The sequence below is a fragment of the Neofelis nebulosa genome, chromosome 6, assembly GCF_028018385.1.
Source record: "Neofelis nebulosa isolate mNeoNeb1 chromosome 6, mNeoNeb1.pri, whole genome shotgun sequence".
Classification (NCBI taxonomy): Eukaryota; Metazoa; Chordata; class Mammalia; order Carnivora; family Felidae; genus Neofelis; species Neofelis nebulosa.
The window spans coordinates 24,772,654-24,789,886 of record NC_080787.1 but is presented as its reverse complement, the minus strand read 5'-3'; the positions used below and the strand labels follow the sequence as shown (position 1 = coordinate 24,789,886).

At 38.3% G+C, this 17,233-nt stretch overlaps 1 protein-coding gene across 15 annotated transcripts in view; it reads right to left on the bottom strand.

Moving 5' to 3' along the window:
• Nucleotides 1–17,171, bottom strand: part of CAGE1 (cancer antigen 1) — a 55,788-nt gene extending 38,617 nt beyond the window's left edge. For 9 of the 15 annotated variants that reach the window (XM_058733076.1, XM_058733080.1, XM_058733081.1 and 6 more), the window contains exons 1-6: nucleotides 17,010–17,171; nucleotides 15,104–15,321; nucleotides 11,856–11,943; nucleotides 8,354–8,877; nucleotides 4,293–5,348; nucleotides 943–1,092 (exon numbers count right to left, since the gene is read on the bottom strand). In XM_058733076.1, the coding sequence (XP_058589059.1) occupies nucleotides 943–1,092; nucleotides 4,293–5,348; nucleotides 8,354–8,877; nucleotides 11,856–11,943; nucleotides 15,104–15,321; nucleotides 17,010–17,022 (2,049 nt within the window). In that variant the 5' untranslated portion in view covers nucleotides 17,023–17,171. The other 6 variants (XM_058733077.1, XM_058733078.1, XM_058733079.1 and 3 more) reach the window with 6 other exon arrangements.
• Between the last annotated feature and the right edge of the window lie 62 nt (nucleotides 17,172–17,233).

Genomic DNA, 17,233 nt, shown 5'->3' with positions numbered 1-17,233 from the left:
GTAAGTAAGCAAATGTTTGAAGGAACAAAGTAGGCTGGAAAAGTTTGCAGCTAAGGAGAGTCTGTGCCACATTCAGAGTCACATATATAAAAACAAAACGTTAGGTGGATATAGTCTGCATGCTGCCACTTTGTGATCTCTGCATAAAATGCTCAGCTCAGTGTCTAGCATTAAATAAATGCTAGCATTCAACAAACTTTAGCTAAAACACAATAGAAATAAGGGTTGTGTTGGATCAGGAACATCATAGACCATGCCCCCCAATTTGGGCTCTGATGACTACACCCAAGATCAAAGAAATGGACAATAATGAAGAGGAAGAAAGACAGCTAGCTCATTTGAGAAGCTATCAAATGTCATGCTCTGTACTGTCATCTCTCATTAAATGTAGTGCTTGTAACCTCCCAAGGGCAGGGGCAAGTATCATTTCCCCTACTTACAATGCAGAAACTGAGGCTGAGAAAGGCAAAGTCACTTGGGCCAAGTCACAGAGCCAGAAAGTGGTGAAGTCAGAATTTAAACTCACCTACACTAATTTCATTCTTCATTCCACTAATGTATACAACTCCCCACTGCTCTCCCCCTGCCCAAAAGCTAAATTTTAGATTGGGCAAACAGCTCCATGATGGGAACACTCACTAATCACTAGGAACCAACTGAGCCAGAGAACAAGACTATCACTCTGATAGAGTTTCCATGACATGTAAGAAGTACCGAATAAAAGGTTTTCTCTGGTGCCTTTATCTTGTATCTGATTATATTATTTTACTTGTGGGAATTAGGTGTTAAAGAAAGATAAAAAGAAGCAGGAGGAGGTATGAATTTTGTCTTCCATTTTTTTCTCCCATGACTTAACTCCAACGCCTTATATTGCTTCTTTGGTTTAGTCCAACTTCTATATTTCTTCCTTCCCCAATAAAAAATATGAATTTTTTAAATTACCTGACATGTGAGAAGTCCTATGACCAGAGCCAGAAGACTGTGAAGTTTGGAGACCAGCTGAGAGGTTCTTTTCACATCTGGGGGATTCAGGCTTTCTTTTTCACAAGGTGAGCAATTCAGGAACAAATTAGAATGTATCATCTTTGCATCCTATGTGTACACAATTCAGAGGTGTTACAATAAAGACAGAGAGTCTGGATTGCTCTTTAAGTAAAATTCTGAATTAAATACCACTCTTTAAAACTTTGAGCAGCCCTAACAACGTGGCACTCTGGGACACCTGAGTGGCTCAGCTGGTTGAGTGTCTGACCCTTAATTTCGGCTCAGGTCATAATCCCAGGGTTGTGGGATCGAGCCCTGTGTCCGGTTAAGAGTCTTTCTTTCCCTCAGTCCCTCTTCCCCACTTGCTCATGCTCTCTTTCTAAAATTAAAAACAAACGAAATTGGAGATAAATGTTAATACTTAAAAAAAACAAAATTATGAGCTGTGGTTCTCAAACTTCTGATTCTCAGGACCCCTTTATAGACTCAAAAATTAATAAGAATCCCAAAAGCCTTTTTGTTTATATGGGTTATATCTATCAATATTTTTTGTATTAGAAATTATGACTAAGGGGGTGCCTGGGTGGCTCAGTTGATTAAGCGTCCCATTCCAGACTTTGGCTCAGGTTGGTGGGATCGAGCCCCATGTTGGACTCCACACTGACAGTACAGAGCCTTTTTGGGATTCTTTCCCTCTCCTGTCTCTCTCTGCCTCTCCCCCACTGGTGCGTGTGTATGCACATGCTTTCTCTTAAAATAATAAACTTTAAAAAAAAAGAAATTATGACTAAGAACATTTAAAAATTATGTTTACTGGGTCACCTGGGTGGTTCAGTTGGTTGAGCATCCGACTTTGGCTCAAGTCATGATCTCACAGTTCATGAGTTTGAGCCCCAGGTCAGGCTCTAGGCTGACAGCTCAGAGCCCGGAGCCTGCTTTGGATTCTGTGTCTCCCCTCTCTGCCCCTTCCCCACTCTCTGTGTGCATGTTCTCTCTCTCTCTCTCTCTCTCTCTCTCTCTCTCTCTCTCCTTCTCAAAAATAAACATTAAAAAAATAAAATAAAAATTTTTACTAATCTATTCAAATAACAATAAATCCTTTGTGTCAACATAAATAACAATTTTAATATGAAATTACCACATTTTCCAAAGGAAAAAATTAGTGGAAAGAGTGGCATCTTTTACATTTTTGTAAGTATCTATAATGCTGACTTCATAGAAGACAGCATGATTCTTACATCTGCTTCACACATGGAGCAGCCATAAAAGCAATGATCAACAGTTTCTAGAAAATGCCACTGGGAGCACTTGTGAAAAAAATGAGACTGGCAAGGGCATAACATCTTCCTATTACTATGAAAATACTTTTGATCTCATGGACATTCCCAGACCACACTTTTGAGAAAACAGACCTAGAGTTCATGAAAAGCAAAACTAAAAGCAGAGTAAGGATGACTTAGGGATATTAAAGAAATTGATTAGTCAAGATAAAACAAAGAACTTTCCTTTTTTAATAAAAATATTTATTTGGGGGAGAGCATGAGCAGAGGAGGGGCAGACGATCTCTGGGCTAACAGGCTGATAGCAGCGAGCTCAATGTGGGGCTGGAACTCACAAACTGCAAGATCATGACCTGAGCCAAAGTCAGACCCTTAACCGAATGAGCCACCCAGACACCACTACTTTTTTTTTTTTTAAAGAAAATTCAAGAAAAAAAATATGTACTGTGATAAACCTCTGTACAGTTGTACTACCTTATTCAGAGTTTACCAATTCAAAATTTGTCATGATTTGGTTAGCAGCTAAACTTAAGGTCATCTCTGCTTAGGTTAGTGGTTTTCAAAGTGTGACCCTGGGACCAGCAGCATGGGTGAGACTTGGGATCTTCTTAGAAATGCACATTCTCAGCACCACCCTCCTGCCTGCACACCTACTGAATCAGAAATGCTGAGGTGGGCCCCAGCAATCTGCATTTTCACACTTAATGCTGATGAATGCTAAAGCTTGAGAACCACTGGCATAGAAAATCCTAACTTCTTTCTGGAGAAAAGATCACAGAGAGAATTTTTTAAGTATAAGACAATATTTTCCTAAGAATCATTAAAAAAATTAGCCTTCTTCTAAAAAAGTTTTTAATGTTTATTTTTGACAGAGAGAGAACAGAAGCAGGGGAGGGGCAGAGGGAGACAGAGAATCCAAAGCAGGCTCCAGGCTCCAAGCAGTCAGCGCAGAACCCGATGCAAACTCACGAACTGTGAGATCATGACCTGAGCTGAAGTCAGACGCTTAACCAACTGAACCACCCAGGTGCCCCCAGATTAGCCTTCTTTCTAAATAGTCAGAATTAATAAGGCTGTACTATAAGTAATATTTTTAAGTTTATTAATTTTGAGAGAGAGAGAATGCACATGGGAGGGGCAGAGAGAGAGAAAATCCCAAGCAGGTTCCGTGCTGTCAGTGTAGAGCCCAACTTGGGGCTTTATCTTGCCAACCGTGAGATCCTACCTGAGCCAAAATCAAGAATTGGATGTTTAACCAACTAAGCCATGCAGGTGCCCCTATACTATAAACATCTCAAGACAAGCCTTCAAAACTGAAATAGATGTGCTCTGGTTTATGAAAATGATCACTTCCAGGACATGCTTCCAGGTTCTTGTCTACCAAGTCATTTGAACTGCATAGAATACAAAATTACAGCCTCTCCAAATGTACTGTTATGAGGCTTTCATGTTATTTTTAACAGATGTTAACTAGATTTATTGTGGTGATCTCTTTGCAACACGTACAAATAACGAATTATGTTGTAAACTGGAAACTGATGTTATGGGTCAATTACACCTCAATCAAAAAGTGTATACTTTCATAAAATTAATATGTGATATAATATAGTTTTGTTTTACTTTGTAAACCAAATACGTAATTGCGTTATTTAGTTTTATCATTGAATAGGCAGAGTGACATGAAAACATAGAGATCCCCACGTAGAAAACCCTTTCTCAAAGGATACTTCAGATGATTGGTCATAGGTACCCAGAAAATTCCCATGTTAATTTTCATCTCTACCAAAATAGTCACAAGAGGCCAGAAATAGCCTCTTTAGGTGAGTATCCAAGAAGTAGCTGTCTTTAATGTGAGTACCCAAGAACCGGAGAAGCTTCTCCAAATCTGTGGTACCTTTTCCACTCTCCCTTTTTTCGTCGTTGTTAATAATTCTTTCTGCTGACAAAGTGCTGCATCTAAATATGCATGAGCAAACTGTTAGAAACTCCTGAAATTCTGCGTTAGAGATTCTGAATTTGTGACCATACCTTTGTGATAACTGCCTCCACTGCCTCCCCAGAGTCCTCCTTTAAATGAGCCGTCTCAAACCGAGGGGCATAATTTTGCTCCTTGCTCCCTGCAATCTGCTGCTGTAGCCTCACATTTTCTTGTTTTACTGAGCTGACCTGCTGCTTCAGTTTGGCATTCTTCCCCTTCTCGTTCTCAGATATGAACTGTAAATTATTAACTTGAGTGAGCAGTTCCTCCAGTCTTGATTTCAGTTTCTGTCGTTCTTCAAGGTTCTTCTTTTCATGTTTCTGAAATTCCTCCCGTAAAGACAGGAACTCGTGCTCTCGGGTCTTCTTTTCCCTTTTCAACAAGTCCAAAGCAGAAGTGGTGGCCTTTTTCAATTCTCCCTTGAGCTGCTTCAGCCTCTCTACCTCTTCCTCTTTCTCACTTAAGGTTCTGTTCATCTCCATGCACTGACTTACAGTTTTATCTTTCTGTTGCATTTCAGTCATGTACCTTTCCTGTAGGTGAACATAATTGCCCTTGACCTTCTTAAGCTCGAGCTGTAAGGTTTCCTTTTCATTCCTAGATTCCTGGAGATGTTTTTGGGTGTTAGCCAAAACCTCCTGCAAGTTCTGCAGTGTCTTCTCTGTATCATTCTTCTCTAGCATCACTCTGTATTTGTCTTCAATTAGTTCTTCCACCTTTTCCTTTAGCTTATTTATGTCAACGAACACCTGCTGCTTGGTAGTCTGCCTCTGGAGCTCTTCGACCTTCTTCTCTAAATACTTGTTACTACACTGCAGGTCTTGGATCAGAGTTTGCTGCCTTTTGTTAGTATGTTTTAATTTCCGTAAGACTTCATTTAAAGCCATGTCCTCTTCCAGAGGTTGTAAGCTCTCCAAACTCTGCTCCATGTCAGGTGCCTTGCTGTCCTCCTGAGATGCTCCACTACTCCAAGAAATGACTGCAGGAGACCAATATGAGACAGTCCCTGGTCTGTCCATGTCCTCCACTGTGACTTCCTTTTGGTGACTGACTGGCATCTCAGGAATATCCCCGAAACTCTGGATTCCTTTCGAAGACACTGAAATCTTATAGTAAATAAAATAAGTGAAAAAGAGTATAAAGATCATAAGTTTTGAAATCAGAGCTGGCCTTAAGTCCTAGGTCCCTAGTTTGGTTTTCTCAGCTCTAACAATGATAATATCCACTTCCAATAATACCTATTTAACAAACATACTTAGGTATTAACTGCTAAGTATATATATAGCACCGATAGCAGAGCACAAAGAGTAGGTATATGATAGGTATCATATTTACTTCTACAAAAGAAAAACTCAGCTTTGATACTCTGACCACTTTCTATGGTGCGAAATTTTCTGAACACATGTACTTTCTTTGACTTCAAATGAATTAAAACAAATTTATCAATTACCCTACAGTCTGTGAGGCCTCTTCTGAATGAAGACTACCTTGCTTTTAATGTTTATTTATTTATTTGGGGTGCCTGGGTGGCTCAGTCGGTTAAATGTCTGGCTTCAGTTCAGGTCATGATCTCACAGTTTGTGAGTTCAAGCCCCACATTGGGCTCTGTGATGACAGTTCAGAGCCTAGAGTCTGCTTTGGATTCTGTATCTCCCTTTCTTTGTCTGCTCCTTGCCTACTCACACTTTGTCTCTCTCAAAAATAAACATTAAAAAATAAAAAATAAAAAATGCTGTTATTTATTTTTGAGAGAGGGAACAGACACATGGGGGAGGGGGAGCAGAGAGGGAAAGAGAAAATCCTAAGCAGGCATGAGGCTCAGTGCAGAGCTCAATGCAGGGCTCGATCCCACAACCGTGAGATCATGACCTGAGCTGAAATCAAGAGCTGGGTGCTTAACCGACTAAGCCACCCAGGCTCCCCTGAATGAAAACTACTTTTATTGCCTGCTAAACCATTATCTCATTGCTATGACTCCTGTGAATGTAAGAATGTCAGACGAACATGTTTTGCCATTGACTTTCTGCCCACAACACAGGTTTTAGGGGCTTTTTCAAAGGACAGTAAGTTGTAGTAAGAAAATACTGAAATGAATATGACATTAAAAATCCTGCAAAAGATATTTGCAAGGGTGGGCTGTATAACTTCCTAGAACTTAGAGATATTGGACCCCTGTATTTTTTTTTTTAATGTTTATTCATTTTTGAGAGAGAGAGAGAGAGAGAGCGAGCGAGCCCGGGAGGGGCAGAGAGAGAGGGAGACAACAGAATTTGAAGCAGGCTCTAGGTTCTGAGCTGTCAGCACTGAGCCCTATGCAGGGTTCGAAGTCATGAACCTGCCAGATAATGACCTGAGCTGAAGTCGGAAGCTTAACTGACTGAGCCACTCAGGTGTCACTGGACCTCTCTTTTAATGGTTTACTATCATTCTGGGATAAAAACAACTATCCCTACAGAGGCCTACAGGTTCTACTATCTGGTCTTGCTGCCTAAGGCTACCTTTCGTCCTCATCTACTACATGCCTCCTTCAATCCAGGCTTCTGTCAGGTCCTAGTGGGTGCCATGTTCCCTGAAGCCACAGGGTTTTCCACATGTTACTTCTGCATGGAATGCTCTCCCACCCACAGTTCCTTAACTCATAACTTATCCTTCAGAGCTCAGCTCAATGACCACTACTTCCAGAAGCCTCCCCCAAACTCACTGACTAGGACAGTAAGACTCCTGTCATTTTATTCACAGCTCTTACCATCCTTGCAGCTTACAGTTTATATGTAATACTATAGCACGTTATCTACACTTTACATACACTTCATATGTAACCACTCAGAGCCTTATCATAGTTGAAAGTTTACATTTATTTGTGTGATTCTTTAATGTGAGTCTCCTCTACTAAGGTGTTACTTTCATGAGGACAAAAACCACATTCTTTAAAACCATTATATAATCAACACATAGCATAGAGCCTAGCACAGAATAGGTTCCAGAAAGTATTTATTGACTGAATAAATGACTAAATGCAGTGGAAATAGGAAGGAGCAATCTTGAGAAATGCTAATTAAGCAGATTTTTTAAATGCCATTTTCCAGAATCAATACAGGGAAATAAAGTTCTCTTTTAAATAGTGCTTCCAAATAAATGAACAAAAAAACTGCTCATACTTGGAAATGAAAAATAGTCATAGCTTTTCTCATCAGACTTAAAATAAAAAGGTATTATTTTTACTATTCTTGGATTATATTTGCCCATACCAAGTCTTAAAACTATTACTTTTAAAAAATTTTCAGAGAGCACATAGAATTTATACTAGTGGCATCTTCAGTGTTCTTAGGATACTACATGTATGCCCAGAATCAATAAGTCAAAAGACAAATTAGTATTTTCACTTTGGTAGAAAAACTAACATTTTATACTTGTTAACTGAAATCCCTCATGATAGAAAAATTTTAAGATTTTCCTGTCAAATAACTTAATACCTCCATCCTTCTTCCTCTTCTCAACCTTTTCCTTACTGTAAACTCTTGAGTTCCAGCCAATTTGATTCACAAATATAAAAGCCAAGGCACCATGTAGATGCTAAGACACATAAAAGGATAAGTAAGACAGAGCCTTGGTCCTCAAAGACATGACCATTCAGTAGGGCTAATCTCCATGTATGGACATGATTTTAACAGAAAAATCTGTTTCTAGGGGCGCCTGGGTGGCGCAGTCGGTTAAGCGTCCGACTTCAGCCAGGTCACGATCTCGCGGTCCGTGAGTTCGAGCCCCGCATCAGGCTCTGGGCTGACGGCTCGGAGCCTGGAGCCTGTTTCCGATTCTGTGTCTCCCTCTCTCTCTGCCCCTCCCCCGTTCATGCTCTGTCTCTCTCTGTCCCAAAAATAAATTAAAAACGTTGAAAAAAAAAATTAAAAAAAAAAAAAAAGAAAAATCTGTTTTAAATTGATTAAGATCTCAGAAGGTATTTTCCCCAGAGAAGCAATGTCCCTCTTGCTGATTATTAGACTATTTAGTGGTACTTGGAAAAGTCTAAAATTATATACATAGTTTTGGGGGTTTTTTTTGAAAGCACATATTTTAATACTCCACAAGCTATATTGACCACCCCAAAATTTACCTTCTCTGTTGCATAATTAGCTTTCAGATCAAGCTGGTTAAAGCCGTTCTCTTTGTAAAATGGTTTGTCAACATCACTGGGTACATTTTCCTCATACCAGAAGCTCTGAGGTTGACTAGGTTTGAGGGCAGATTCTGTGGCAGCACTTTTAGCCAGTGACATTTCCATGAATTTCACTGTCTCTCCACTGCTGTGGACTACAGGTGGACTTCTAGAAGGTTGTATGACACATTTATGAGCAAATTGCTCTTCATTTGTAGAAGTGCTAGTTCCCAGTGAATTTTCTTCCTTAAATGAATCTTCCTTTATATTAGTGCCTTTTGCACAATAATACACATGATTTTGCATTTCAGGTTGTACTGTATAAGGTAAGCCTTCTTTCAGATTTTGAAATGTTATCATTTCATTACTAAATGCTTCTGTGTGATGAAATTTGCAAATGGGTTCAAATTGTCTGAAGGAAGAAATGCTGGGGTCAACTAGTTGAGGTAGTACATTCTGTGAGTCATTTCCAATGTTGAAATCTCATTAGAAAGAGAAAGATGGAAATAAGAATTAGCTGTCCATACATTTATATGCTAACAGTTATATTTACATTTATGAAATAAACTGTTGGGAGTCTTTTTAAAATTATATTTATGTCAACATTTTTTTATTGAGTGTATTTCAGCATGGCTTTGTGCTAGCAAACAAAATAAACTACTTTTTACATGGAAACCAGAAGTTCTCAAATGACTGCTACCAAAAAAGTTTGTACATCATTCTGGTCAAATGCCATTACAACAAATTCCAAGATATCTTCAAAATTCTTTTGTTGTACTGTAATTTTAAAATGTTTTGATTATGTGTCCAAAGAATACAAAAGCACAATGAACAGTATAATTACAAACACACATAAACTTGGTTAATCTCACAGCAATCCCCTGAGCCACGCACTGTTATTATCCCTGTTTTACAGATAACGAAACTGAGACATAAGAGATGTTAAGTCACTTACTTGCCTAATGTCACAGGTTGGGTAGGCAGTGCACCTGGGATTCTAGACCACGATTTCTAAATGTTGTGTTTGTCAACATGACAAGTTATCCAGACTTAAGACATTTAAAAAAATTTTTTTAACGTTTATTTATTATTGAGAGACAGAGGGAGACAGAGCATGAGTAGGGAAGACAGAGGAGGAGACACAGAATCCGAAGCAGGCTCCAGACTCCGAGCTGTCAGCACAGAGCCCAATGAAGGGCTTGAACTCTCAAACTGCGAGATCATGACCTGAGCTGAAGTCGGATGCTTAACCGACTGAGCCACCCAGGTGCCCCAAGAAATTTTTAAAAATCAGAAGTAGAGATGCCTGGGTGGTTCAGTTGGTTAAACGTCCAGCTCTTAGTTTGGGCTCAGGTCATTATCTTAGGGCTTGAGCCCCAAGTTGAGCTCTGGGCTGACATTGTGGAGCCTGCTTGGGATTCTTTCTCTCCCTCTCTCTCTCTGCCCCTCCCCCACTCGTGTTCAGCATTCCCTCACTCTTTCTCCCCTTCCCTCAAAATAAGTAAACATTTTAAAAATTAAAAAGATAAAAATCAGAAGCAAATAGGCAATAAAACGTTACAAAACTAATTAATGATGCCTCCTTCTATCTAAATTCCCTCCTTTCCCCCTCTTGCGAGGTAACTACGAAAGCTGATATGTATTTATTCTTTCCACCCATATTTTTCTGCTTTCATTACTCAATTATGTACCTTAAATAATATATATCAACTTCCAAGAATTGGAAAGAAATACCTAACAGTTCCATTTATTAAGTAGTGAAGCTCAACTTCAGTATTTGTCTCAACAACTTAGATGTTTGAAAATTACACACAAACTGAAAGAAAAATATAATGCTTTATTTTATTCTCATACAATTCCAACTTACTACTTGGATGCACTACTGGGTATCACATATCTCAAATTGGAATCAGATAGGACAATGCCAACCATCACTTTCTATTCTACATTGATTTTTGTACAATACTTGCTTTTTATCACAGCAACCTTCAAAGACCCAGCTTTGCAAATAATACTTTATAGAAAGGGTTATAGTATGGTTTTACACTGAAGTAGTAAACTATCTCAAGCTGGTAGTTTGTGGAGTCCAACAGATGTCCAGTGTCACAGCTTCATAAATATTTCAAAATGTCATGCAGCACCCTGGGTGATATACAGTACAGTACTATTTTCCATGCTTTAAAATTGTATGTAAATAGACTCAAATTACATTTGTAACATACACATTATACATAAAACATATATATATATTTATATCCATACGAAAGTCTTTATTTCACTTAAAATTTTGCTTTTCAGACTTAGCCATGTAAATATCTGTGATTTGGTTCATTTTACTGAAGGATTACACTTTAATCCCTTTTTGTTAGATATGTTTCTAATTTTGCTGTTAAAAACAACCTTCAGTAAACATCCTTATACATGTTTCCTTGTACACTAAGAATTTTTGTCTAGGTTCTGGATATACATACCTCAAAGTAGAATCACTGGATTATAGAAAATGTTACCTTCAACTTCACTAGACATTGCAAAATTACCCTCCAAAGTAGCTGTACCAATTTATACTTCCAACAAGAGCAGAGAAGTTTATTTGCTCTACTATGTCCCTCCAACGCATATTAAACTGGTATGCATTAATTGGTATTTTGTGGTCTTTTGAATAGTCTTGCAGGTTTCCTTTTCTGTGATCTGCCTGTTAGATACTGTTATGGCCTCAACTGAATCTCCCCAAAAATCACATGCTGAAGGCTTAACCCCCAGCATCTTACAGTGTGACTGTATTTGGAGATAGGACCTATAAAGAGGTAATTAAGGTTAAATGAGGTCATAAAAGTGGGGCCCTAATACAATATGACTGGTGTTCTTATAAGGAAGAAAGGACATCTGGGAGGCCTCAGGATAAACCAACTCTTCTGACACCTTGATCTTGGACTTCCAGACTCCAGAACTGTGAGAAAATAAATTTCCGTAGTTGAAGTCACCCGATCTGTGGAGTTTTGTTAAGGCAGCTCCAGCAAGCTAATACGTACACTTGGCCTGTTTGTCTATCAAGCTCTAGGGGTCTTTTTCTTATCGGAGTTCTTTATTTTGGATACTAATCTCGTCAATGTATACATTGCATGTGTTTTTAGTCTGTGTCTTATTTTTTTTTTTTTTTAATTTTGTTGGTTATAATTTGGTCATATAGAAATTATTTTTTATTTTAAGATAGTCAAATGTGTTGCTAATGGTTTGTACTTCTCATGTTACTCTCTGGGCCTCATGCTTCTCATCTGGGTAGATAAAAACAACCTTTATTCAAAAAGAAAAAAAAACCTATTTCATAGGATTGTTTGTGGAGTGTGATCATGCATATAAAGTGTATATTAGCACATGGCTATTATTATTATTGCTGTTATCACAGGACACGCACACACACAAATCTTGTTTCTCTGTGTATTGCCAACAAAGAGATACTCACCACCTAACCAGTCATCTAGGGTGCTATAAATTTCTTCAGCAAGTGTGAGTTTAGACTCATCTTCCCTTTTTACATTCTTTATTTCATTCTGTATTAATAATAAAAAAGGCATTAGTGTTAATACTTTAAACAAACATCAGAAGCCTCTTCTAAATGTGTATGTACATTGCTATGTAACTTTTCTCTTAGTATTTTTTGTTGCATGGGTAGAATGTACTTTCCAGTATCCTTCCCTACTGTGTATCTGAGCTCCTTTACTAAAAAGTAAAACCATGCTAAGGGAGTCACAATATTAAATGACATTAAGCAAGTATCTTGCTATTTTAATATTTTAGGTTTTTTTGTAAGTCAAATCGTGGTACTACAAACGTGAGTATATAATAATGTATAAATCTCTGATAATCCTTTGGAGTCTGTTAAATCTGGTCTAAAGATCTATTAGGGTAGTTGTCATTCAAGTCTTTTAACAGTGAAGATACAGGGTGGGTTCCAGTAATGAGGTGAAATCTGATTTCCAATAGATAAAAATCTATAAAAATTCATGTAAGACTTATTCTCAAAGTTATCTCAATGTTACCTAAGGGAAAGGTTTTGTTAAGTAATATTTTAAATGTTTGAGGAAAACATTGGTTTCATTATGAACAGTGTACCAGGCATGTAAGACAAATGATGCTCTAAAGAATTTGTATCTCCTACTAAAGTCAGCTGGTTACAAGCTTCTATTCAATCATGCTTTTTATAACATTGTTCCACTTATTGAAGGTACCTAAGTATGATAAAAACTGAGTTATATTTTATAAAAATTTATTTTTTAGACTTTTTGCTAATTTAGACCATTCCTGCTAGATTTTAAACATATCAAGAAGAATATCCTTTATTTATTTATTTATTTTTCTTTTTTAAATGTTTTTACTTATTTTTGAGACAGAGAGAGACAGAGCATGAGTGGGGAAGGGGCAGAGAGAGAGGGAGACACAGAATCCGAAGCAGGCTCCAGGCTCCGAGCTGTCAACACAGAGCCCAACGCAGGGCTTGAATTCACAGACTGTGAGATTGTGACCTGAGCTGAAGTCGGACGCTCAACCCAGGCGCCCCAAGAAGCCACCTGGCGCCCCAAGAAGAATATCCTTTAAAAAAAATAGTACTATTCACATGTATTGATGTTATATTTACATAAACTTCTTGGAACTCCACTACTCGTTGAATTTCAGAGATTACCTCTAACTCTAGCCTTCTATGATAATACTGTCTAAATATGCTTGTTGTTCCTTTGGTTTATAAATTCTTTATAAAGAATAAAATACTCCGTGAGTTCCAACACAGAGAACCTCTTACATAATTTAGGAGATTCATTCTTTACAATTTGATATATATAATATGTTAGACTTTGACTAACACTGTAATACTATGATTAAATTTTCTTTTAAAATGAAAATATGAAAGGGGCCACCTGGGTGGTTCAGTTGGTTAAGCCTCTAACTTTGGCTTAGGTCATGATCTGGCAGTTTGTGAGTTGGAGCCTGCATCAGTGCTGAGCCTGCTACGGATTCTCTCTCTCTCTCCCCCTCTTTCTCTCTGCCCCTCCCCCCACTTGCATGCACATGCACACACATGCATTCTCAAAGTAAATAAACTTAAAAAAATAAACAAAAATATGATAAAAGTTATCATTATGAAAATAATCTTGAACATTTTAAAAAAGAGAGAAAGTAAAAAACACTCAAAAGCCCACTACCCAGTGAGAAGCAATGTGATCATTTTTCTATGTCACCAAATATACAGTTGACCCCTCAACAACATGGGTTTGAACTTCCCGGGTCCACTTACACAGATTTTCTTATAAATACAGTATAGTACTATAAATGTATTTTATTCTCCTAATGATTTTCTAAATCACATTTCTTTCCAGTATATAATAAAGATAATAGACAAAATATGTGTTAATTGACTGTTTGTTATTGGTAAGGCTTCTAGTCGTAGTAGGCAATTAGTTAACTTTTGGGGGAGTCACAAGTCATATGAAGCTTTTCAACTATGAGGGGAGTCAGTACTCCTAAGTGCTGCATTGTTCAGGGGTCAACTGTGTATCTGTATTATCATATTTAAGGTTTACATATCTATTGTACATCTGTGCAAACATCTAACTAGGTTCCTATTGGTAAAAATTTGGTTGCTTCTAGTGTTTAAATAATGCCTTTCATGAAAGTTTACTTGTTTATTTATAATCTCTACACCCAGTGTGGTGCTTGAACTTACAACTCAGAGATCAAGAGTCACATGCTCTTCAAACTGAACCAATCAGGCACCCCTGATGTTTATTTATTATAGGTAATCCTGCATATAGCTCATCTGCATACTTCCTTGAGATAGAATTAAAAATAAAATGCAATTTCGTCTCACTAAATAGCCCTTTATTTTTTTTAAAGATGTGTTTCTTCAGTTTGTTTTGTTTTTATTTAGAGAGAGAGAGAGAGAGACAGAGACAGAGAGCGCCTGTGCATGCACATGTCTGCAGGGAAGGGGCACAGAGAGAGGGAGAGAGAGAATCCCAAGCAGTCTCTGCGATCCCACAAACCAGGAGATCATGACCTGAGCTGAAATCAAAAGTCAGACGCTTAACCAACTGAGCCACCCAGGCACCCCATTAAATAGCCCTTTAGATAGTTTATGCCAATTTATGGGTTAGCCCACATGAAATTGTCAATATTTGTCCATTTTCAAACTATAAAAAGGCAATTACATATGGCACAAACTAATTCACTCCTATTATTTCCCTACACTCCTAGTAATTGTCAAACATTCATCACAATTTGGGACAGTATAATTTTTTTTTAGTTTATGAGAAAGGACACTTGTAATTGTCATTAAGATAAAGTCATTTACATGCAGGGCTCTGTCAATACCATGATGAATGACATCTGAATCATCTGCATGCTGACATATTAGAACATGCTCAAGACCAGATGTCTGGCCCGTTGGGCTCTTTTCCTGCCTCTGTAACCGAGTTGTTGTGGCCATGTCCCCCTGGCTGCATGCTTAGGACTTTGTGTGGAGGCTAGAAAGGATCAGGTTTAATGCTCTATTTGTAACGTTCTACCTTTGGGAAAACTAGACCATGTATTCCCCTCCTTTGAGCCTCCACTGGAGATTCTTTTACTGTTTTTCGTATTTTTGAGGACATTTTCAGAGGAAGACAACGTGAAAGCCGAATACATCTATACCTCCTAGAACTTACAAGTAATGCACACCTGAGGCAAGTCTGAATTGGTACTGCTGGTGTCCATATAGAAGGGAGAATCTGAGCGAGTTAAGTCTTGACAAAGACTGCTGACATTCCTGGCATCCGCTTCCAAGTTGCTTTCTAATTTTTCATGAGAAGCATCCACTTCAAAATGCACAGGATCTGAAGGTGATGACCAAACTTTTTGATAATCCTTGTTCCTAACTGGTGAATGATGAAAGTCTTCTTTTAAAAAAAACACATAATTTTAATGTTTATTAGTATATGTGAACAGAGAGCTTTGTCCCCCATGCCTTCTCACATTAAGAAAGCAGCAAAGTTCAGTGTCCTAAATTTTAAAATGTCATTGGCCAAGTTATTAGAAAAAAAATTTTTTTAGTCTGAGTATACCATGGTCACTTTGTATAGTGCAAATACTGATTTGGACAAAAACAAGTCGATATGTGTGGCTACTATCCAATAATTCCCTAGAAGACTTGGGACTCAGAAAGTGAAGGGACCTCTCAGTTACTTAATCAAAAGATGTTTACAAAATATTATCAGAGAACTATTAGGTTCCACAAAATACTGTTTTTCTATTTACTTGGTACTTTCTATTATCTCATTATCAAGTCAAATCCAACAATGTAAATCCGTTTCCCCCACTTTCCTATGCCACACCCATTCTCTCAGGCCACTGGGTTTGAAAACTTGGAGATGCCTTGTATCCTTCTAGCTCATCATTATGAGCCATCCAATTACCAAGTCCCGTCCATTTCTCTTTTAAAAATGTTTTTCGTAACCCATGCTTTCTTTCTATACTCGCGCCATCACACAGGCCCATACTCTCATGACTTCCTCAGGTCGGGGATGGTAGTGGACAGGATGTCCAATCACCTGGAGTCCAAGTTCTTCTGCTGGACTTTCTAGGACTCCCATAGCCTGGACCCACATTACCTATCCAATACTCGCCTGCTCTAGTCAGATCCTACTCCTTACTATTTCAGTCTGACCTGGCAAATGCTTCTCTCTCCTAAAGCCTTCCTATATACCCATTCATCTACCTAAAAAATTCCTGCAACATGGGAAATTTCTACAATTCAGCACCTATTTGTTTTACCATTTTAGCTTTTACCACCCTTTCAAGGGTGTTAGTATTTACAGATTATAAATGCCTCCAGAAGAGTCCATTCATGATTTTCCAGTAATCACCGCAGCAAACAGCAATGTTGTTCACAGAGTAAATACTGATCGAATGAATCCTGCAGTCCAAAGATTTTATTTCTATTAAAACTTCTCAATTTACAGTTGCTACCTATTTGCCCGGATTATTTTATTGAATTATCGAATTAATGAACAATTTATTGAGGCTTGATTTGTTTTCCCAAAGCCACGCCATCGTCTGAAGTATAAAAAGCCAGTAAGACAAGCAGGCTAGTCGGGCTTAGTGAAAGGCCTAATTAGCTTTATGCTCACCTTTTCCACCTTCCGAACACATAAATGCTGCCTAGGCTGTGGTGAAAGGAATCTGAAAAATCTTCGTTTTCCAAACGCAAAAAAACTCAAGGCCCTTATTTCTTCAATTTCTTTCTTGGTGAACCTAGAACTTCCATTTACACTTTTATAAATTTGTTCACATGGCGCAATCTGTCAACTTACTTTAAAGTTAGGTTTACTTTTTCCATCTTTCATCCTGTCCTTACCAGGTCTTTGCCAACATTTTTAAAGTATTTATTCAGATGTTTGGGTAGATATTCCAGGAACATTATAAAGCTGTTTTAAGATGGGCGCTAAAAGGGTCGTCATTTGGAGTTACCACCAACATTCTAGTTGTAAAATTCTCTCAGTTGTATGACAAACATTTTAAAAATCACTCCTCTCATTTTCCCTCAAAACAATGCACCAAACTTTTCAAGTCTAAAAAGTGTGCTCACTTTCAGGGTCCATAGCTTCTTGGATCCGCTGTAAGGATTTAGCGCTTCCACCTTCCGCACAGGGTTTCGCGGGAGGAAGAAAAACGCCTCACGACCTCTTCCACTGAAGGCTTTGAAAAACTCGGAGTTGGCACACGGGCGCGCTGGAACGGCTCTGTGTGACGCCCGTCGTAGCGAGCCGAGACGACGCCAGGCGGGCTCCCACGCCCTGCGCCACGCCCCAC